The sequence below is a fragment of the Podarcis pityusensis genome (assembly GCF_964106645.2).
Source record: "Podarcis pityusensis genome assembly, chromosome: 3".
NCBI classification, from domain to species: Eukaryota; Metazoa; Chordata; class Lepidosauria; order Squamata; family Lacertidae; genus Podarcis; species Podarcis pityusensis.
This window is the reverse complement of record NC_138026.1, coordinates 121481604-121505725: the sequence shown is the minus strand read 5'-3', so window position 1 is coordinate 121505725 and position 24122 is coordinate 121481604. Positions and strand designations below refer to the sequence as shown.

Below are 24122 nucleotides of genomic sequence, written 5' to 3'. Positions count from 1 at the left end.
AACTTTTTGGGGGATGAAAACGTCAAGTCTTCACCAAGGCCAACTATCCAGACTGGTCCTACATGGGCCAGAAAAAAGCCAGGGAAGTCCGCAAATAGGGGTTCCATCACAGAAGGAGAAAGGAAAAAGGAAAGTGGGGGAGGGAATCAAGTTGATTCTAAGCCAAAGGCCAGGCGGAACAACTCTATCTTACAGGACCTGCGGAAAGAAATCAGATCCTGCAGGGCCCTGGTCTCACAAGGCAGAGCAGTCCACCAGGCAGGAGCCAGCACTGAAGAGGCCCTGGCTCTGGTTGAGGCTAATCTGACTTCCTTAGGGCCCGGGACATCTAGGGTGTTGCTATTTATGGACCTTGAGGCTCTCCATGGGGCATACCGGGAGAGGCGGTCCTGTAGGTACGAGGGTCCTAGGCCGTGAAGGGCTTTAAAGGTCAAAACCAGCACCTTAAATCTGACCCTGTACTCCACCGGGAGCCAGTGCAGCTGGAAAAGCACTGGGTGAATATGCTCCCATGGCAGAGACCCCGTGAGGACCCTCGCTGCAGCATTCTGCACCCGGTGGAGTTTCTGGGACGGCTTCAAGGGCAGCCCCGCGTAGAGCAAATTACAGTAGTGAAGCCTGGAGGTGACTGCCGCATGGATCACTGTGGCCAGGTCGGGACGGGAAAGGTAAGGGACCAACTGCTTGATGCAGCGAAGGTGGAAAAATGTCGCCTTGGCTGTTGCTGTAACTTGCGCCTCCATGGAAAGGGAGGCGTCAAGGATTACACCCAAACTCTTAACGGAAGGCAATGACCCTAATTGGGCCCCCACAAGAGAAAGGAGTTGGTCCCTCATCCCCAGACCATCCTGACCCAGCCAGAGGACCTCTGTCGTCGAAATATTTAATTTCAGTCAGCTCCCACGAAACCATCCAGCCACAGCTTCCAAGCATCTGGTCAGTGTGTCCGGGGCTGAGTCAGGGTGGCCGTCCATCAGCAGATAGAGCTGATTGTCGTCAGCATATTGGTGATGGCCCAGCCCAAAGGTCTGGACAATCTGGGCGAGGGGGCACATAAAGATGTTAAAAAGCATCGGGGAGAGGATTGCGCCCTGCGGCACTCCACACACCAAGGAGTGGCGCGACAACATCTCCCTCCTTAGCGCCACACTCTGTCCCTGACCAGAGATAAAGGAGTACAACCATTGTCAGGTTATGCCCTGTATCCCCATGTCGGCGAGGTGGTGGTCCAGAAGATCTTTCCCATGAATCATATACATGCATCACATACATACTATGGCAATGACTACAAGAGGTGTGCCCGGTCTGGCACTTTCACCACATGCTCTCACTTTTGTGTTGTCATCAAGAAGCACTTTCCTAAGTTCACCTGGTGAGCTTCATGGAAGTGGGCATTTGAACCCTGGTCTCCCAGGATGCAAGGGAGAAACATGCTCGGAGGAAGGCACGCTTGGCAAATCCACACCGGGATCAACTCCTGCCCAGAAAACAATGTCCCCACTGTGGAAGGACGTGTGGATCCAGAACTGGCCTCCACAGTCACTTACAGACTCACTGTCAAAACCGTGTTTATGGAAGACAATCTTACTCAGCTACGAGGGATAGCCAAAGAAAAGAAGAAGATGCCGTATTTTTCGCTCTATAGGACGCACCCGACTGTAGGACGCACCTTGTTTTAGAAGGGGAGAACAAGAAAAAAAAAATCTCTCCCTCTCTGCACAGTGCCCCTTCAGCGAAGTGGCAGGAGAAACGGAGCCCCTTCCATTTCTTCTCCCTCTTCGCTGAAGGGCGCTGCGCAGAGAGGGAAAGCTGTGCACCACCTCTCCAGCGAAGCAAAGCCAGGAGAGCAAGAGGGATCGGTTCGCATCGACCCCTCTCGCTCTCCAGGCTTCAGCAAAAGCAACGCGAAGCCTCCGGAGCGCAGCGGGAGCGGTCCCACTGCGCTCTGGAGGCTTCGTGTTGCTATCGCTGAAGCCATGGAGCCTGCATTCACTCCATAAGACACACACACATTTCCCCTTAATTTTGGGAGGGGAAAAAGTGTGTCTTATAGAGCGAAAAATACGGTACATTCAATCTGGCAAGAGTACTTGAGAAGGGAATGACTTTTTTGTTTTATTTACTTACTTATTTCGTTAGCTTTATTCACCACCTTTTCCTCCGAGATGCTCAAGGTAACAAACATGGGTCTCCTCCTCCTCCTCCTCCCCATTTCACCCCACAACAACCCTGTGAGGCAGGCCCCCAGGTCACACCCAGTGCGCATCATGGCCAAGTGGGGATTCAAACCTAGGTCTCCTGGGTCATAAACCAGCACTTCAGCCATTACACCACACTGGTTGTTTTTATCTGTGTTGTGCTGCGAGGGACACACACACATCCCCCATCCTCCCAGCAGTTTGGATCCTTCTCAGCCTTGCTGTTCACACTCCAGGCAATGACAGATTCAACTTCTCTTCCTTGAGTGTGATTACAGGAAAGCAGCAAAGGGGGGGAGAGCCCTGGGTCCAAGCCAACCTCAGCTCCTAAAGTCTTGCTCCACTTTCCCCTTCGCAACAAACAACTTGCAAGCTCAGCAAACGCATTGAGAAGAGAGATTCGGTTCCTGCCGAGAGCAGAGACTGGGAGGATGAACGAAATTCCCACGAGATATTTGATCATGGAAGAGGACGGCACGTAAGCCTGCAAACTGACTGCAGGAAAACCTCACATCAATAGGGTTTCTGAACCCCAGTCTCTTAGCAACAAACTATTTAAGCTCCAGCTTATGTTTGTTTAAATTTCATGTCGTGCGTTTTTCCCCAAAAAACTCAAAACATTTCCACAAACAAGAATTTATTTCCCCACATCTTCATTCAGTTCAGTGCCATAAGAGTATTACCTCCGATACTGTTTTTGCTAGCTAATTTGCTTTTCTGCCAATAATTCTGCTGTACAAATCTATAGCGCTGCTGTGTTTGGAATACGGTGTACAGTTCGGGTAGCCTCACCTCAAATAGCTGAGAAAATGTTGAGAAAAAGGTTCAGGAAAAATCAAGGGGTGATGCGACTCCCATATGAAGGAAATTGGCAGCTTTTGGTACTTTGTAATTCAGAGAAAAAGGGACGCGGGTGGCGCTGCGGGTTAAACCACAGCGCCTAGGACTTGCTGATCAGAAGGTCAGCGGTTTGAATCCCCACGACGGGGTGAGCTCCCATTGTTCGGTCCCAGCTCCTGCCCACCTAGCAGTTCGAAAGCATGCCAGTGCAAGTAGATAAATAGGTACCGCTCCAGCGGGAAGGCAAACGGCGTTTCCGTGCACTGCTCTGGTTCGCCAGAAGCGGCTTAGTCATGCTGGCCACATGACCCGGAAGCTATACGCCAGCTCCCTCGGCCAATAAAGCAAGATGAGCTCCGCAACCCCAGAGTCGGCCACAACTGGACCTAATGGTCAGGGGTCCCTTTACCCTTTACCTAATTTAGAGAAAAGGCGAGTAGCAGACAACATGATAGGAATTTATAGAATTATGCCTGGCATGGATACTCATGGAAGTCAAATGTTGAAAGATTCAGGACAGATAAGTTCTTCCTGCAGTGGAGAGTTAAACTGTGGAACTCCATGAAGGAGTGATGGCTACCAACCTTGATGGCTTTAAAAGAGGTTGAGACAAATTAATGGAGGAGGCGAAGGTTATAAACAGCTACTAGCCAGGACAGCTATGCTCTGTGGGATGTAAACCACTGGGAGCAGTCAAGTACAACATTCCTTGTTTTCCTAGAGTGGACATGCAAGGGGATGTTTGGTCCAGCCAGTCAAAACGTCCTGTTCCTCCTGGCTGGAGCATCCTTCCTTTTGCATGTGATAGAAGGTTGGTGTGACCTTACCTCTCCAGGTAACAAAAGGACAAATCACGCAGCACACCTCTCTCTTTTTGACTTCTTCGTTTGACCAGCTTCTAGCTAGGACTGCTCTGCTAGATCTCAGCTAGCAGAGGCAATAGGATTATTCCCCCATATGGGGTAGATCCACATGTACATATTTGCAACTAAGTCTACCTTCAGGAATCCAACTGTGAACTGATGTGAGTAAACTTATTTTATTGACTTTGAATAAGATTGTGACGTCTTTATTCTTTTAAGAGGGATTCAAGGGAACTTACCAGGAATGTACAATTCAATCTGAGACAGACTGAATTGCATAATAGTGAGAGGCTCACACGAGCCTGCAACCAGCTATCTGCTGTGCATGTAAAAAGGGGAATGTAAACTCTGCTAAGTAAAGGGACTTGCTAGTGCAAGTTAGGAAGGATATTAATAAACAATATATCCTCTCCTTCCACCCTGAACATTCCCACATGCTCTGCCTCCACAATGCTTCTGAATACTAGTTGCTGGAAACCCCAGGAGAGGAGAAGGGTCTTGTGTTTGAAACCACGCCTTGCTGCTTTCCCACAGGCAGCTCGTTGGCCACTGTGAGAAGAGGGTGATGGCCCAGATAGGCCGCTGGCAGACTGGTCTTAAGTTCTTATGCTATGTTTTTATCAAAGCCGTGGTTTTTGTTTTCCCCCCTCCCTTGCTCCTTACGAGAAAGACTGAGATGCAGAAGTGTGAGTAGGCAAAATTTTGTTTTACTCACCCCTGTTTTGCAAACATTGAGCAAAAGCAGCTAATTAGCTGCAACACAGAGAGAAGTTAACTACCACGAGCGAAGCTCAAAGGAGAGCAAAACTCACATTTCATGCTTCCCCTTAATAGCCTCTGTGTGATAATAGGCAACAATCAATGAAATGCTGTAAGGTCAAGTTTGTTAGATGGGAGGTTTTGACGGCCTGGTCTTACAAAGTTCAGGAGGGCACAAGATGCCGGAATGAGAGGATGTTAATCAGAACCAATGAGGGCTGTACACCCATATTTTTCTCTAATATGCTAAGACAGTATGGTGTAGTGGTTAGAGTGGTGGACTAAAGCAGGGGTCAGCAAACATTTTCAGCAGGGGGCCAGTCTACTGTCCCTCAGACCTTGTGGGGGGCCGGACTATAATTTGAAGGGAAAAAAGGAACAAATTCCTGTGCCCCACAAATAACCCAGAGATGCATTTTAAATAAAAGCACACATTCTACTCATGTAAAAACGCCAGGCAGGCCCCACAAATAACCCAGAGATGCATTTTAAATAAAAGCACACATTCTGTTGTTGTTGTTGAGTCGTTTAGTCGTGTCCGACTCTTCGTGACCCCATGGACCAGAGCACGCCAGGCACTACTGTCTTCCACTGCCTCCCGCAGTTTGGTCAAACTCATGCTGGTAGCTTCAAGAACACTGTCCAGCTATCTCATCCTCTGTCGTCCCCTTCTCCTTGTGCCCGCCATCTTCCCCAAGATCAGGGTCTTTTCCAGGGAGTCTTCTCTTCTCATTAGGTGGCCAAAGTATTGGAGCCTCAGCTTCACGATCTGTCCTTCCAGTGAGCACTCAGGGCTGATTTCCTTCAGAATGGAGAGGTTTGATCTTCTTGTAGTCCATGGGACTCTCAAGAGTCTCCTCCAGCAACGTAATTCAAAAGCATCCATTCTTCTGCGATCAGCCTTCTTTACGGTCCAGCTCTCACTTCCATACATCACTACTGGGAAAACCAGAGCTTTAAGTATACGGACCTTCGTTGGCAAGCTGATGTCTCTGTTTTTTAAGATGCTGTCTAGGTTTGTCATTGCTTTTCTCCCAAGAAGAAGGCGTCTTTTAATTTCGTGACTGCTGTCACCATCTGCAGTGATCATGGAGCCCAAGAAAGTAAAATCTCTCACTGCCTCCATTTCTTCCCCTTCTATTTGCCAGGAGGTGATGGGACCAGTGGCCATGATCTTTGTTTTTTTGATGTTGAGCTTCAGACCATATTTTGCGCTCTCCTCTTTCACCCTCAATAAAAGGTTTTTTAATTCCTCCTCACTTTCTGCCATCAAGGTTGTGTCATCTGCATATCTGAGGTTGTTGATATTTCTTCCGGCAATCTTAATTCCAGCTTGGGATTCACCTTAGAGACCAACTAAGGTTGTCTGGGTATAAGCTTTCGTGTGCATACACACTCCTTCAGATACCTTCTTCTTCTTTGGTGGTCCCTCGTAGCCAAGTAAGATTGTCTTCCATGAACACAGTCTTAACAATGAGTCCGTAAGTGACTGTGGAGGCCAATTCTGGATCCACATGTCCTTCCACAGTGGGGACATTGGTTTCTGGGCTGGAGCTGATCAAGGTGTGAATTTGCCAAGCATTCTTTCCTCTTAGCACATTTCTCCCTTGCGTTCTGAGCAGTGGCATAGCGTGGGTTGTCAGCACCCGGGGCAAGGCAAGTAATTTGCGCCCCCTAACCCGTGAATTTGCACCCCCTAACCCTAACCCCCAGATGTTGCGCCCGGTGCGGCAGGCCCCCCCCTGCACCCCCCACACTATGCCACTGGTCCTGAGTTCGTGTGTCTTCAAAGCCCATGACACCTTTGGTAAAGATTGTTCTCCAGTTGGAGCACTCACAGGCCAGTGTTTCCCAATTGTTGGTGTTTATACTACATTTTTTTTTAGATTTGCCTTGAGACAGTCTTTAAACCTCTTTCGTTGACTACCAGCATCACGCTTTCCATTTTTAAGTTCGGAATAGAGTAGTTGCTTCAAAGCAACTACTCTTCATATCTGTATACTTTATACAGGCTGCTTTTCCCAGTGATGCTTTCAGTGAGCAATGTTGACGCTTGTTTTCTTGTGCAGATTACACACAAAAACAACTTTATCCTGAGAACATTTTCTCATCAGGAATTGTCACCCAGCCCTGCTAAGCAGCCGGCAATGTGTGCCTCTAGTATTTGCAAGCATTTGCTGCCAGTGTTCTGATCTGTGCTACAGTACCCAAGCTGTTCGCTTCGACTCAGACAGCCTCGCCGCTTTGCAAAAGTGCCAATACAAGCTTAAAAATAATGCTGCAGAGAAAAAGCCTGTTGTTGCTTTTAATTTGGGTTCAGAGAAGGTTGATTTCTTTCCAATCTGTTATCTCCTCTTTGAATGTCGTGGTTTTTAAAATAAAATTGGCCTCAGTTGGCTGGCGATGGCACCTAAGGAATTCAGCGACTCCAGCTATTTAAAGCTTTCTCCCTGTTGATGTCAGCCTGCCCTAAACTGCTAATGTTATAAACCAAAAAGCATCAAGCATGATCAATATTCATGTCTCTCCCTCTCTCTTCTTTTCCACCTGGTGGCCCAGCTGTACCCCATTTGGGCAGAGACACCCCAACTTCTGTTTTCTATGCTCTGGAAACTTCCAGACAGTGCTTTTTTCTGGAAATAAGGTGGGGAAACGGACCATGAAGTTTATTGTGGGCTCAGTCCCCCCAGATTATTGCAGTGCCGCCCCCGTCCCCTGAGCAGTGGCTAAAGGTAAGACGTGATTAATAAGCTCAAGTAGACAATGATCTGGATGAGAAATGGCCACAACTTTATTGATTACAGATATACAGTGGTACCTCAGGTTACAGACACTTCAGGTTACAGACTCTGCTAACCCAGAAATAGTACCTCAGGTTAAGAACTTTGCTTCAGGATGAGAACAGAAATGGCACGGCAGCAGCGGGAGGCCCTATGTGCTGGGCCCGGGGGTAACCCGAGTAATGAGCTCCAGGTCCAGTCCCAAATCCAAGGGTTCTTCAAGGAGTCAGTCCGACAGGACCAAGGCAGGAAACCAGGCTAGGTCAGGTACAGGGTCACAGGCAGGTTCTGGCAAACAGCAATGTTGCTCCCGCAACCTGGGGCGAGGTCCGACAGGCTTTTATCTTTGTCGGGGTAGTGGCCGGTCCTGATCCCACAGCGACTCACCTCCCTGTCTTCCCCGAAGGCGAGCACTCCTCCTGCGAGTACTCAGGTCTCTCCTTCTCTCAGACCTCAGTCTCTGCAGCTCGGGAGACGTCGGTGGGTGACTAGACCCAGAGGCCGCCTCAGCCTCCCCTGACCCAACCGGTAGTGGAGCAGCTGTAAGTGATGGCCCAGCTGGAGGCAACGAGGTCATCCCCACATCTGGAGCCAGGGCAGGATCAGGCGCCTGACTCGGCCCAGCTGGTGTTTGTTGCAGGGGAACCTGTGCAGACTGGGGCTCTTCAGGATCAGGTCCCAGACTTGGTTCAGATGATGCCTGAGGCAAAGGATCTGGTGCAAACTGAGTCTCCTCTGGCTCCGAGTCTGATCCCAAGTCCCAGGCCATTACACCCCATTAGCTAAAGTGGTACCTCAGGTTAAGAACAGTTTCAGGTTAAGAACGGACCTGCAGAACAAAATAAGTTCTTAACCCAAGGTACCACTGTAGGTGGATTTTTGGCTGAGGCATTGGGTCTGTTCCAGCCCTGCCACTGGAAAAAAATATTTAATTTTAAAGAAGGTAAGGGAACTCAGTTCCCCCGAGTTCCTGCTCCAAAAATACTCCATGCTTTTCTTTTCTTTGATCTGAGTCTTCCAACATTGAGCTTCATTGAAGGTTCATGAGTTCTAGAACTATGAGAGACTGCGAGGGGGCCTTTATTCACTTTCTCCATGCCACGCCGTTTTATAAACTTCCATCATGTTCTTATGGACCTCTCCTTTGCTTGTGAATCTCTGTAATAAAGGATTCGCGGTTGGTGTCAATGTATAAAACATGGGAACGATTTTTTAAAAGAAGCCCTTCGTTTTTCATCCTGGAATTCAATCATCGTCTTGCCCTTAACCTTTTGAACGCAGGAGAATCCTTAGCATTTGACCCTCCCCTGAGAATTTTCCATCCCCACTGAATCCGCACGAAGCTTTCCTCCCTTCCCAGCCAATCTACTGCTTGCGGTTCAGCAACAGCGTTTTGCTGCGCTGTTCCCCACGGGAGGAGAGCGCGTGTTACGGCGCTCGGATATTGGAGACGGTCTCTTAACCTTCCTTCTGCAATTGCTTCGCTCAGCGGGGCGCACGCTTGGACTTGCAAGCAAATACCAGCGGCATGAACGAAGAGGCCACGGAAATTGAGAGCAAAAGACAAGCAGCAGAGGGGGAAGAGGAGGGCAGGGGATGGGCAGCCTGTGTGGGTTCATAGAATCAGTGCTTTTTTCTAAAAAATGTCTAGGGGTACAATCATACCTTGGGTCAGAGACGCTTCAGGTTGCGCGTTTTCGGGTTACGGATATGCTGAAACCCAAGAAGTACCGGAATGGGTTATTTCCGGCGCTTGCGCATGTGCAGAACTGGTAAATTGCACTTTGCACACGCGCAGAAGTGCTGAATCGCAACCCAAGCGTGCACAGATGTGGCGCTGCAGGTTGCAAACGTGCCTCCCACACGGATCACGTTCACAACCCAAGCGTCCACTGTACTCTCATTTTGACTCAAGAAAACCACCATTTTATAGTTCAAATCAGGGAAAATATATACAGTGGTACCTCAGGTTACATACGCTTCAGGTTACAGACTCCGCTAACCCAGAAATATTACCTCGGGTTAAGAACTTTGCTTCAGGATGAGAACAGAAATTGTGCTCCAGCAGCACAGCAGCAGTAGGAGGCCCCATTAGCTAAATTGGTGCTTCAGGTCAAGAACAGTTTCAGGTTAAGTACAGACCTCTGGAATGAATTAAGTACTTAACCCGAGGTACCACTGTACAGTAAACGGACAAAAGTACAGAGATTCACAAAATGTTTAGGGTTCAGGTAGGTAGCCGTGCTGCTCTGACGCAGTCGAAATATATTTAAAAAATTGTCCAGTAGCACCTTAGAGACCAATTAAGTTTGTTCTTGGTATAAGCTTTCGTGTGCATACACACTTCTTCAGATACACTGAAACAGAAGTCACCACATGCCCAAGGATTAAGACATTCTGGGAGATGATTTATAACGAAATGGAAAAGGTATTCAAATATACCTTCCTGAAGAAACCAGAGGCCTTTCTCCTGGGCATGGTCGGCCAATTGGTGACAAAGAAGGATAGAACTTTCTTTATGTATGCAACAACAGCAGCAAGGATACTCATCGCAAAATATTGGAAGACACAAGATTTACCCACCCGGGAAGAATGGCAGATGAAGTTGATGGACTATATGGAATTGGCGGAAATGACTGGCAGAATCCGAGACCGGGGAGAAGAGTCGGTGGAAGAAGATTGGAAAAAATTTAAAGATTATTTACAGAAATACTGTAAAATCAATGAATGTTAGAAAAATGTTGGAATGAAGTTACATGGCTTTAGTAGAAATGTTATAAGGAATTAAGTATAAATAGATTAATAGAGTATTAAAGGAAAAAAATAAGGTTAGAATGAGCTAAGATAATTATAGGATAGAAAACAGAGGAAGATGGAAAGGAATTGCTGAAATAATTAACAGAAGTGGAATACAAAAAGGGAGGTGTGAGGAGGTCATGGAAATAAGTGAATGAAAGATGGGATAATGAAATTGTTTGATTTATTTTATTGTTTTTGTTTTGTTTGGTTAGTTTAATGTATTGTATTGTTTCTTTTTTAGTGTTTAATTTTTTTGGAAAAGTAATAAATGTTATTTTTTTTTTAAAAAAAAAATGAAACAGAAGTCACCAGACCCTTATATATAGTGAGAGGGTGGGGAGGGGTATTACTCAGAAGGGTAGTAGGAGATGCGTGATTGACTCAATGGGTGTGGTAAACCTGTTGACGGCTGTTAATGTTCAGGGGTTTGCGTAGCCCTGCATCCCCCCCAGAAAAAAACACTGCATAGAATCATAAAATTCAATTGGAAGGGTCCCTAGTGTCATCTAGTCCAACCCCCTGCAAAGCAGGGATCACAGCTCCAGAATCCATGACAGGTGTCCACCCAACCTCTGCTTAAAAACCTCCAAGGAAGGAGAGACCACCCGCTTCTGAGGGAGTCCATTCCAGAGCCAAACAGCTATGGAGTTTATCTCAGTGAAGACCTTACTTGGAAAATCAATACAACCAAGGTGGTTAAGAAAGCCCAACAGAGACTCCATCTCCTCAGAGTATTGAAGAAGAATGATGTTGATCAACCAAGGTGGTTAAGAAAGCCCGACAGAGACTCCATCTCCTCAGAGTATTGAAGAAGAATGATGTCAATCAACCAAGGTGGTTAAGAAAGCCCAACAGAGACTCCATCTCCTCAGAGTATTGAAGAAGAATGATGTCAATCAACATTTGATGATCTCCTTCTACCGGTCCACAATAGAAAGTGTCCTTTCCTACTGCATCACGGTGTGGTATGCTGGTTTGACCTCAACTGATAGGAAGTGCCTCAGAGGGTGGTGAATACAGCACAATATATTATGGGCTGTCCCGTGAATCCGCTGGATGAAATAGCGGAAGAAGGTTGCCTCAGGAGAGTGAGGAAAATTCTCAGGGATGATTCACACCCTGGCCGGCACTTTCTTGATCTCCTGCCCTCGGACAGAAGACATAGAAGCAGGATTAGTCGCACCAACAGGGTAAAGAACAGCTTCTATCCATGGGCTGTTAGGCTGCTGAATGAAAAGATAACAGCAGGGCAACTGACTTTTGGGTTTGGTGTGTGTGTGTCAGTAAACGAGGGGAATTAAGACTAAGAGAGCTGAGTGGGGGGTGCTGGTGTAATTTCACTGTATACAAGTTATTCAAGTGACAATAAAGTATTTTGATTAATGTCAAAAAGTTCTTCCTAAGGGTTAGCTGGAATCTCCTTTACAGTACTGTCATTTTTATCCTGTATTTTTATCTTGCAAACCACCCTGAGATCTTTGGATGAAGAGCGTATATAAATTTGATTAATAATAATAGTCCATTGGTTCAGTCCTTCCCCTGGATGAGCTGTGTGTAAAACCAAGAACCATTGCAGGAAGATAAGGAGCTCCCTTACACCAAGTCAAATCTCTGCCTACCCAGCCCTGTGCAGTTCTCCAGAATTTTTTCTTTCAAAATGCAGCACATAGTGAATTTCAAATCCACGGTTGAAGAGCTATTTCCCCCATCTATAAGTTCTGAGGCCAAAGCAGGACATCCTTTTGGGAATATTCAGGGTGGCAGGAGAGGATATATTCTTTGTTAATATCCTTCCTAACTTGCACTAGCAAGTTCCTTTACTTAGCAGAGTTACATTCCTCTTTTTACATGTACAGCAGATAGCTGGTTGCAGGCTCGTGTGAGTCTCTCATTATTGTACAATTCAGTCTGTCTCAGATTGAATTGTACGTTCCTGGTAAGTTCCCTTAAATCCCTCTTAAAAGAATAAAGACGTCACAATCTTATTCAAAGTCAATAAAAGACGTTTACTCACATCAGTTCACAGTTGGATTCCTGAAGGCAGACTTAGTTACAAATAGGTACATGTGGATCTACCCCATATGGGGGAATAATCCCAGTGCTTCTGCTAGCTGAGAGCTAGCAGAGCAGTCCTAGCTAGAAGCTGGTCCAACGAAGGAGGGAATCAAAAAGAGGGAAGGGTGCTGCGTGACTTGTCATTTTGTTACCTGGACAGGTAAGGTCACGCCCACCTTCTATCACATGCAAGAGGAAGGATGCTCCAGCTAGGAGGAACAGGAAGTTTCAACTGGCTGGACCAAACATTCCTTTGCATGTCCACTCTAGGAAAACAAGGAATGTTGTACTTGACTGCCTCTCATGGATCACATCCCACACCCCTCACATCTCCCCTCTCTTCCTGCAGACCTTCCGATGGCCCGTTGCAAGCAGCATCGACGTCAACGAGATGCTGGAGGTCCAAGTCTTCAACTACAGCAAAGTCTTCTCCAACAGGTCAGTGGCGTTCTGCATGTCTGGGATGAGTTTTGTTCCTCCACCTTTGGGGCTTCCTTAAGAGAGCCCCCACAACATGTGCAGGTTCTTCCCAACGTCTTCCAAGGTTTAGACAAATTCATGGAGGGGGAGGAGAGAGCTGTAGATGACTACTAGCCAGGATGCTATGCTCAGCCTCCATAGATGGAGACAGCAATGCTTCTGAATGCCAGATGCTGGAAACTGCTGGAGATGAGATGCTCAAATCCTGCTTGCTGGTCTTCCACAGGCATCTGGTTGGCCACTGTGAGGACCGGGTGCTGGACTAGATGGTGGGATAGGATATATTGTTTATTAATATCTTTCCTAACTTGCGTTAGCAAGTTCCTTTACTTAGCAGTTTACATTCCCCTTTTTACATGCACAGCAGATAGCTGGCTGCAGGCTCGTGTAAGCCTCTAACTATTATACTATTCAGTCTATCTCAGATTGTGAGTCAATCCCATATGGAGAGAGTCTTTTTGTCCTCTGTTGGCTGAAAGCCAACAAGGCAGCTCTAGCTAAAAAGCTGCTCCAACGACGAGAGGAAGTCAAAAAGAGAGAGAGTGCTGCGTGCCTTGTGCTTTTGTTACCTGCACAGGTAAGGTCACGCCCACCTCTAGTCACATGCAAGAGGAAGGATGCTCCAGGCCAGGAGGAAACAGGAAGTTTTCAATCGGCTGGACCAAACATCCCCCTGCATGTCCACTCTAGGAAAACAAGGAATGTTGTATTTGACTGCTACTTATGTATCACATCCCATAGGGCTGGTATCCCACCTTGAACTGCCTACAGACCCCTCCTTCATATTGCAAACTGGTTTGGTACCATAAGCAGAAAATTCATGCCTTCTCTCTTGGTTTCGTTCTCGAGTGCCTGACAAATTCTAGCATTTTGGTTTTCAGTACTACAAAGGGGGAGAGCCCAGCAAATTAGAGAATTTCCAAAGGCAGCGCAATGGCACACACAAACCATTTGTCACAGAAACCCTACGTGGTAGGAAGGCAATCTCCTTCCACGCAGGACTATGCCTGATACATTTGTTTACCAAGGAGATGAAAATAGCATTTTTTCACCCAAGTCACAAATTACAGCAATCTGAGCCTGAACCAAGTGTGAAATTCCTTCCCAAGTTTCGTTGGGTGGAAGAAAGGTGCTTCCACAGCAGATGAGAAAAGACTGCACATCCGTTGAGAAATTGTGTGGGTTTTTCTTTTTTATACAATAAAATAAAATTGGGATTAAGGGATTTTCTTAGGATGGTGGAGGACGTGTGTGTGCTGGGTCCCCTTGGTGTTGGGGTGTTGGCAATTGTCCTCATTCCGATAGGAAATGCTCAGGTGGGGGGGGGGGGGAAACACGAAAATCTGCCCTTATTCCCTTATGGGGGACACAAGAGCCCTTATAGAGTCCTTTGTAGGTTCTCCATCAGTTGGAGAAAATAACAAAGGCCAAGCAGAGAATATTGAGAAGCAACAGGCTTCCCCCTTCACACGCAGGAAAGGAGGAGGACCCAGAACCAAGGTGTGTCCGCCCTTATATAGACATTTTAAATTGCCTGCCTTGGAGTCCAAGACCACCCCCAGAAACATCATACCTACATCACAGAAGAGGCGGTCTACAACAGAAATCTGAGTGCTTTGTTTACCTCCTGTCTGGCAGGTTGCCAGTTAATGGTCACTTGATTGAATACCCAGGGGAGCCTGGCCAGTCTTTTGTAGTGACAAATACTTAGTTCCTGAGCCAGGTCACAGGCTCACCCTATTCATACACAGACATACCCTTAAGACAGGATTTGTGAAGGAAAAGACAATGGGGAGGCTTTTCCATTTTCCTTGCAGAGAAAACATTTGGTCAGTTTGGAAGTCAAAATGGTTCCAGGGCTGTTTTCCTGTGCTGCTTCAGACATGTGGTTCATATATTTATATACGTGTTTGCTTGGTACATTTATGAACATTTATTATATATATAAGACCTTAATTTTTTTATTTCAGAGGGGAGAGAGAGAAATGCCCCTATTTTCAACTGAGAAATGTTGGAGGGTATGATGCAGCCCTCCGTCTGTTCGGATCTCTCAGCTGCAGTCGTCTTCCCCCATTGCATTTGAAGCATTTGATCCTATTGTCACTCTACCTCCCCTTTCCCCCTCTGACGTTTGGCCCTGGCTGATTCAGTTACCTCCACTGGGTAACTCAATAGCTCCGTCTTGCCATGACCTCTTATTCTGTCCAAGGCGTTTTAGCCAAGGAAGTCCAGGGGAGAACAAGGAAATATGCATTTGTGACGGTCGATGTCCCCCTAGTTCCTGATCACGGCACTGGGGATTTTTAGAAACTTGTAACATTGTCGTCTTTGTCCATGGAGTTTTCTTGGCAGGGATACTAGAGTGGCTTGCCGGTTCCTGCTCCAGGTGGATCACGTTTGGTCAAAACTCTCCACTATGACCTGTCCATCTTGGGTGGCCATGCTAGGCATAGCTCATAGCTTCTCTTGAGTTATTCAAGCCCCTTTGCCATGGCAAGGCAGTGATCCATGAAGGGGAGACATCACCTTGCCAACAAAGAAACATCACCTTGCCAACAAAGGTCCGTATAGTTAAAGCTATGGTTTTCCCAGTAGTGATGTATGGAAGTGAGAGCTGGACGATCAAGAAGGCTGATCGCCGAAGAATGGATGCTTTTGCATTATGGTGCTGGAGGAGAGTCTTGAGAGTCCCATGGACTGCAGGAAGATCAAACCTCTCCATTCTGAAGGAAATCAGCCCTGAGTGCTCACTGGAAGGAGAGATCCTGAAGCTGAGGCTCCAAGACTTTGGCCACCTCATGAGAAGAGAAGCCTCCCTGGAAAAGACCCTGATGTTGGGAAAGATGGAGGGCACAAGGAGAAGGGGACGACAGAGGACGAGATGGTGGGACAGTGTTCTCGAAGCTGCTAACATGAGTTTGACCAAACTGTGGGAGGCAGTGGAAGACAGGAGTGCCTGGCGTGCTCAGGTCCAGGGGTCACGAAGAGTCGGACACAACTAAACAACAACAACATTGTTGTGTGCAACCCCAATCTCCGAGGGTCAAGAAATTCCAGGGATGCCTCCGCTTTCCTGGGGTCTGGTGTCCTTAGAAGGAAAGGTCAGCAGAGGCTGCGGTGTCTTCAAGATACATCACTTTCTTTGCACATATATGCACCCTGAGCTCAGGACTGGGAGGAATGGGCTCACCTCCGAAAGGGTACTGAAATATACTCAGAGTTGAGTGTTGATTTCATGCTCTTTATTTCAGCTCATGGTCCACAGTGAGTGAGTTTCCCCCTGTTACGGTAAAATCTGGGTGCGACGCTGCTCTGCCACCCAGCTCGTCGGACTAAGTCCGCGGGTCCCTGCGGAGGAAAATGAGCTCAGCCGGAGACAGGAGCAAGCTGCAGAAGATCCAAGTTTATTGCGCAACAGGTTCAAGGCGAGATTGAACAGCGAGAAAGGGGTGACATGAACTTTTGAAACTTCCCTCAATGTCCCAGAATACAGTGCAAAATACATCCCAGTTACATCATGAATACATTAAGAAGAGGTTGGGTTACACAGGATTAACATATGGAGGAGGGAGGGGGAATATGCAGAGCTGGAGATATGCGCAGATAAGCACATCCTGAGTACCGGTGATGCGAAGACGCGAAGACAATGGTCCATGTATGCATAGTCTGCCACCTGGCATTGCCCGGAGGAAAGGCTTGGCAGAGTGATTTGACAGGATTAGGGTCTTGACACCTTGCTTGAGGGATTATGGAGGACAGGGGAGGTGTCATGGAGTCCTAGAGAAATTGAGCAAATTGGCACGTTGATTTTCTATGAATTTTATAGATTTTAGTCCCTTTTGACATTGACAATTGGAAATAAATGGATATATTGTAGCGAAGAAGAAGGTGAAGAAGACATGCCCCCCCTTCCGTATCACCCCGAAAACCTCTGGCATCCACTGTTTCGTGGGGCCACAATGGCGCAAAAATGTGGTTACAAAGCACAGAGCCACATGGATCCTCAGGGTTTTTGCATTGGGTAAAGGTAAAGGGACCCCTGACCATTAGGTCCAGCCGTGACCGACTCTGGGGGGGCAGCGCTCATCTCGCTTTACTGGCCGAGGGAGCCGGCGTACAGCTTCCGGGTCATGTGGCCAGCATGACTAAGCCGCTTCTGGCGAACCAGAGCAGCGCACAGAAACGCCGTTTATCTTCCCGCCGGAGCAGTACCTATTTATCTACTTGCACTTCGTGCTTTTGAACTGCTAGGTGGGCAGGAGCAGGGACCGAGCAACGGGAGCTCACCCCATTGCATTAAGATATAGAATCGTAGAATGGTAGAGTTCGAAGGGACCCCAAGGGTCATCTAGTCCAACTCCCTGCAATGCAGGAATCTCAGCTAAAGCATCCATGATAGTTTGTAATCAAACTATTCGTGTACGCAACGACCGCCGCTAGAATCTTAGTGGCTCAGAAATGGAAATCCCAAGAAATCCCAACTTGGATTGGCAAACAAAATGGAGTGGCAGACAAAAATGTTGGAATACATAGAACTGGCGAAATTGACTTATAGGATTCTGAACCAAAAAGAAGCAAAGTTCAAAAAGGATTGGAGTAAATTTGTTGAATATATATGGAGTAATTGTAAGAATTTAAAAACTGTAGCAGGATTAATGTAAATCTTGTGATGTGGATGGAGTGTAAATAAGAAACTGTAAGAAAAGATTTGAGGTATGAAAACCATTGAAGGGATGGAAGGAAGTCCGGGCGCAATAAGGCGCAGGGTAAATAAGAAGACATACAATTTTTCGAATGTGGGAGTGTTTGTTTTGTTTGTTGTTGTTACGAAAAAGCAATGGAGGGTATTTGAAAAAAATGAAGAAAAAATAAAGAAAGCATCCATGACAGGTGGCCAGCCAACCATGTGAGAAACTGTTTCCGTCCCGAAGCATAAAAGATGCACCAAACGCGTCTCCTTTTATTTGGAGAGGGCGTGCGAGAATTTCTCAAAACCTGGCGTCCCTGGCAGAAATCCCTGGTGATGTCAAGATCCCCAGCCTTCCGGTGCTTTTATTTCCTTCCAATGTGTCCAAAATGTCCCCTGCAATGGGGCCGAGGTCTTGCAGGCTAGAGGTGTTGAGCGAGCCGGTGTCCCTGTTTTGTGTTTTATTAGTCCATGAACGACACACACAGATGCTTGATAAAGGCGATCGGCTTACCAGGATGCTCTCCAGATAAAGGGGTGACACATGATCCCCGTCTGAATCATTCATGCACCAACGTTCTTTTCGCGTGGCTTTGTGGCGGAACGTCATTTGCCGCTGATCGCCTGGTGGCTAATTAACTTGCAATATGATCTGAGTCCCCTCTCTGCCCCACGGCAGCCGGCCACCAGGCCTCCTATTCCAAGGGCAACCTTATTTTTTGCTCAGTTGCTGAGCAGCAGGAAACAGCTGAGCAACCGTGGAGTGAAGAAATTTCCCTTCCTAAAGGAAAAGGGGCGACATTGCCGCAAAGCTTCTTTTTTTGTGTAATTTTTATTAAGTTTTTCTCTTTTACATTTTCGAATATTCTTTTAAACAGCCTTAACATATCAGTGATTTCCCTTCTTCTCTTTCCATGGTTCAGTTTGCATGCCATAGTTCCCTGCATATTTTACATAAACTAAAACATTCAGGGGGATGTGAGTGGCACTGTGGGTTAAACCACAGAGCCTAGGACTTGCCGATCAGAAGGTCGGCGGTTCGAATCCCTGTGACGGGGTGAGCTCCCATTGCTCGGTCCCTGCTCCTGCCCACCTAGGAGTTTGAAAGCACGTCAAAGTGCAAGTAGATAAATAGGTACCGCTCTGGCGGGAAGGTAAACGGTGTTTCCGTGCGCTGCTCTGGTTTGCCAGAAGCGGATTAATCATGCTGGCCACATGACCCGGAAGCTGTACGCCGGCTCCCTCGGCCAATAAAGCGAGATGAGCGCCGCAACCCCAGAGTCGGTCACGACTGGACCTAACAGTCAGGGGTCCCTTTACCTTTACCTTTAAATAAATCACTAAACTCAGATGCTACATATACTCAGTCTCAGCTCCTGCTAAGTTTTGCTGCTTGCTTGAACATCCAGAGGGGTGAATGCTCTGCTCTGCTAGGCTATGCGTTCTGGATTGGTGCCGGCTCCCTAGGCATGTAAAGCAAGATGAGCGCCGCAACCCCAGAGTCAGCCACAACTGGACCTAACGGTCAGGGCCCCTTTACCTTTACCTTAAAACATTCAGTATTCCATTTTTACATCCATCAAAACTTATTTTACGCGGTTGAATTTATCTTAAAGTTGCCAATGTTTTCAAATGTACATAATTTTCACCCATATATTCAATAAACATTTTCCAGTCTTCTTTAAACGTATACGTATACTCTTCTTGTTCTCTTATTCTGTAACTTAAGTCTGCAAGATGCACATATTCTATCAGTTTAAGTTTCATTCTTCTTTGGCTGGGACCTCGTTCATTTTCCATTTTGGGGTTAGCAAAACATGGGCCGCAGTAGTGGCATGCATAAATAACCTTTTTTGACACCTGGGAATTTCCATCTGAATTATCCCCAACAGAAAGGACTCTGGGTTGTTTTTGATTTCCCCCCGAAAAGTACTTTTAAACATTTTTTTCAATTCATTATAAATCATTTCCCAATATTCTTTTACCCTTTTACGGGTCCACCACATATGATAAAACGTACCCTCAGCCTCATTGCTTCTTCAGCACTTATCTGATTCAGTCTTACACATTTTAGCAAGTCTGCTCGGAGTTAAGATACCACCTGTAAATCATTTTCCGTTCTCTTTCAAGGAGTAACATTATGTGAATTTCTGATCGCTCTTCCAAAGTTCCCCCCAGAGATTCAGATCTATATTATGTCCTATATCCAGAGCCGGATTTACGTATAAGCTAAACAAGCTGTAGCTTAGGGCCCCATTCTCTTGGAGCCCCCCCAAAAAAATTAAAGGAAAAGAAACGCTGGATGTACATTTCCAAAATATAAGATAAAAAACAAATAAAATAAAACCTACATACAGCAACGGTGTTTTGTGTTGTGTGTGGATCTATTAGGTCCATAAATTACCATATAGCATATATTCAACACAGATCGTGAAGCTGAGGCTCCAATACTTTGGCCACCTCATGAGAAGAGAAGACTCGCTGGAAAAGACCCTGATGTTGGGAAAGATGGAGGGCACAAGGAGAAGGGGACGACAGAGGATGAGATGGTTGGATAGTGTTCTCGAAGCATGAGTTTGACCAAACTGTGGGAGGCAGTGGAAGACAGGAGTGCCTGGCGTGCTCTGGTCCAGGTGGTCACGAAGAGTCGGACACGACTAAACGACTAAACAACAACAACAACATATATTCAACACAAAACAGCGACAATTTGTTATTGACAAAGGACAGCTGTTCATATAAAGGGCCCCATTACCTTCAGTAGCTTAGGGTCTCATCAAACCAAAATCCGGCCCTGTTTAGCACAGTATAGTCTAAAACTATATTTTGAGGTTTTTATGCCTCTTGTCTTTTATATTTATTGTCCTCTTTTATCTTAGAATATTTTCATTGCTGTGTTGTTATTCTCTTTTTATGACACCTACAGAGATGATTTCATGAGGCATCTCATGAATATAATTCATAAGCTGAATAATGGATGAAGGTACTCAAACCAGGACTAGACAAATGAAACAGAAGAGGCCATCAAGGATGCACAAATCATAGAAGTGTAGAGTTGGAAGGGACCCCAAGAGTTATTTAGTCCAACCCCTGCAATGAAGGAATCTTTTGCCCATTGTTGAACTTGAACCCATGACTCTAAGGGTCTCGTGCTCTACCTACTGAGCTTTCCTGCTATGTCAGGACTGATCTAAAAATAGGCAGGTTTCTCTCCACTGTGAGAATAGGATGCTGTAGATGGTACTTATCTCTGAGTAGGTTGGCTAAGATTTATAAGACAGAATCAGATACGTGTTGGAAGTGTGAAGAAGTAGAGGGAACATTCCTCCACATGTGGTGGACATGTAAAAAGGTAAAAGGGAATTGGGAAATGATTTATAATGAATTGAAAAAAAAGGTTTAAAAATTACTTTCCCAAAGAAACTACAATCCTTTTTGTTGGGGATAACGCAGACTGAAATTCGCAGGTGTCAGAAAAGGTTACTGATGTACACAACAACTGCAGCCTGGGTTTTGTTAGCCACAAAATGGAAAGTGAGCGAGGTCCCAACTGAAGAGGATTGGCAAATTAAGTTGACAGAATATGCACAACTTGCCGACTTAACATATAGACTAAGAGAGCAAGATGAACATACATTTAGAGAAGATTGGAAAACATTGATTGAATATATGGAAAATCACTGTACGCCCCTGAAAACGCTGGCAGCATTCAGATATATTCAACAGAGTAAATAATTTTTGATGGATGTAAAAGTGGAAAATTGATTTGAATGGTTAGTAAAATATGCAGGGATGTGAAATGAACCATGGAAAGAGAAGGGAAGTCACTGGAAATGTTAAGGTTTGTAAAATGTTTGTTTGAAATGGCAAAAGAGGAAACTTAATTAAAATTATTATCAGTTACAGATAGGTAGCCGTGTTGGTCTGCCATAGTCAAAATAAAAAAAACCCTTCCAGTAGCACCTTTAAGACCAACTAAGTTAGTTCTTGGTATGAGCTTTCGTGTGCAAGCACACTTCTTCAGATACACTGAAACAGAAGTTGCCAGATCCTTCTATATAGTGAGAAGGTGGGGAGGGGTATTACTCAGAAGGGTGGTGGGAATGGGAGATTGGCAGATAGCTGAGATGAGCCTGCTGACGACTCTTAACGACTGTAATAGGTCTTACAGGAAAAGGCAAGGGGTGAGAAGGTGAGAAATGGCTTAGTCATGTATAATGGGATAAGAATCCAATGTCTTTGTTCAAACCAGGTCTCTCCATGGTTTTAAGTTTGGTAATGAGTTGCAATTCAGCAGCTTCTCTTTCCAGTCTATTTCTGAAATTCCTTTGTAGTAAAACAGCTACTTTGAGATCTTGTATAGAATGTCCTGGGAGATTGAAGTGTTCTCCTACTGGTTTCTCTGTTTTGTGATTCTTGATGTCAGATTTATGTCCATTTATTCTTTGGCGTAAGGTTTGGCCTGTTTGTCCAATATAGAGAGCTGAAGGACACTGTTGGCATTTGATGCCATACACAATGTTAGATGATGAGCAATTGAATAGTCCCGAGATGGTATGTGTGATGTTGTTGGGGCCAGTAATGGTGTTGTCCGGGTGTATGTGGCAGCAAAGTTGGCATCTGGGTTTATTGCAGGCTCTGGTGCCAGTGTCCGTGTTAAGTCTGGTTGTAGTATTATTGTGGGTTAGGAGTTGTTTAAGATTGGGTGGCTGTCTGTAGGCAATGAAAGGTCTTCCTCCCAGAGCTTGAGAAAGAGAACTGTCATTGTCCAGGAGAGGTTGTAGATCTCTGATGATGCGTTGTACTGTTTTAACTTGGGAGCTGTATGTGATGACTAGAGGTGTTCTGTTATTTTCTTTTTTGGGTCTGTCTTGCAGCAAGTTCTCTCTGGGTATAAGTCTGGCTCTGTTGATCTGTTGTCTAACTTCATCTGCTGGGTATTTTAGTTCTGAAAAGGTTTGCTGTAGATCTCTTAGGTGAGAGTCTCTGTCTGTAGAATTGGAACAGAAAATTATATATACATATATAAAATTATTATATATGTATAAAAGAAAGATCAAGGAAGAAAAGAGAAAGCGAGAGCGAGAACAGGATGTTGGACTAGATGGGTCATTGGGCCTGATCCAGCAGGGCTGTTCCTGTGTTCTTATGGAAACCACAGGAGGTGAGAGTGTTCCTTTTGGGCTCAAATCCTGCTTCTGGGTTTCCTATTGGGGCACCTGGTTCACCACTGTGAGAACAATATGTTAAACTGCTTGGATGTCAAATCCAACTCGATGGTGTAACATTGGAAAATGTCAATCACTTCTCCTACCTGGGCAGTTATCTTTCCACAAGGGCCGACATTGATGCCAAAATCCAGCATTGCCCGAGCTCTGCGAGTGCGGCTTTTCCCCAATTGAAGTGCAGAGTGTTTGAGGACCGGGACATTTGCAGGGGAAACCAAAATGCTTGTTTACAAAGCTGTTGTACTACCAACCTATATGGTTGTGAAACCTGGACCACTTATAAATGCCATCTCCAACTCCTTGATAGATTTCATCAACGGTGTCTCTGAAAATTTTAACACATCACTTGGGAAGACAGGTGAACTAATGCCAATGTACTGGAAGAAGCAAAGATCACCATTGTTGAAGCAATGATTCTTCAACATCAACTTTGTTGGGCTGGTCATGTTGTGCGGATGCCTGATGATTGTCTTCCAAAGCAACTACTCTATTCCGAACTTAAAAATGGAAAGCGTAATACTGGTGATCAACAAAAGAGGTTTAAAGACTATCTCAAGGCAGATCTTAAAATATGTAGTATAAACACCAACAAATGGGACACACTGGCCTGCGAATGCTCCAATTGGAGAACAGCTTCTACCAAAGGTGTCCTGGGCTTTGAAGACACTCGAACTCAGGACGCAGGGGAGAAATGTTCTAAGAGGAAGGCATGATTGGCAAACCCTCACCATGATGAACTGCTGCCAAGAAACCAATGTCCCCACTGTGGAAGGATGTGTGGATCCAGAATTGGCCTCCACAGTCACTTACGGACCCACTGTGAAAACCGTGCTCATGAAAGACAATCTTACTCGTCTACGAGGGATTGCCAAAGAAGAAGAAAGAAGAAGATTGGGGCATCTGGTTTGCCACTGTGAGAACAATATGCAAGACTGTTTGGATGTCAACCTTGCCCACCCAAATGTTTGTGCCCCTGGTCATTGCGAAAGGGTTTATGCCTCCCATATCTGGTCGAAGAAAGCTTGATGTTTTCCAGACCCAGGGATTACTTTTCATGCTTCTTCCACCTGATTGTGGAAAAGCAGCATCCCAAAAGCAATTAAGCAGCAGCTTTTGAACTAAGAGTGCATCTGGGAAAGAGGGAAATGGTTAATACTACAGTGAGTGGGATCTCTGCACAGCAAGCCCCTCATCCACCATTAACCAGGTATGAGGGAAGGCAGAAAGTTCAAATCCCATTTCCCGAAGCAACAGAGAGGTTGGATTTCTTCTCCTTTGAGTGCTGCAGCAGTGTGGCACGAAAACAAAGCCATTGCCAGGTCCTTTTGTCCCAGAAACAAAATCTCAGCAGAATGCACCTCCTTTGTGTAAAATTCCCTCCTCGGGGCCTTCAGAGACCCAGGGGGTTCCTGATCTATGCTGCTTTGTTAGCA

The 24122-nt window shown here is 45.9% G+C and overlaps 1 protein-coding gene across 16 annotated transcripts in view; it reads left to right on the top strand.

The window, feature by feature from the left end:
• Positions 1-24122, top strand: part of OTOF (otoferlin) — a 202944-nt gene that overhangs the window by 29979 nt on the left and 148843 nt on the right. For all 16 annotated transcript variants that reach the window (XM_081000800.1, XM_081000798.1, XM_081000788.1 and 13 more), the window contains exon 3: positions 12644-12732. In XM_081000800.1, the coding sequence (XP_080856926.1) occupies positions 12644-12732 (89 nt within the window). The remainder of the gene's footprint in view (positions 1-12643; positions 12733-24122) is intronic.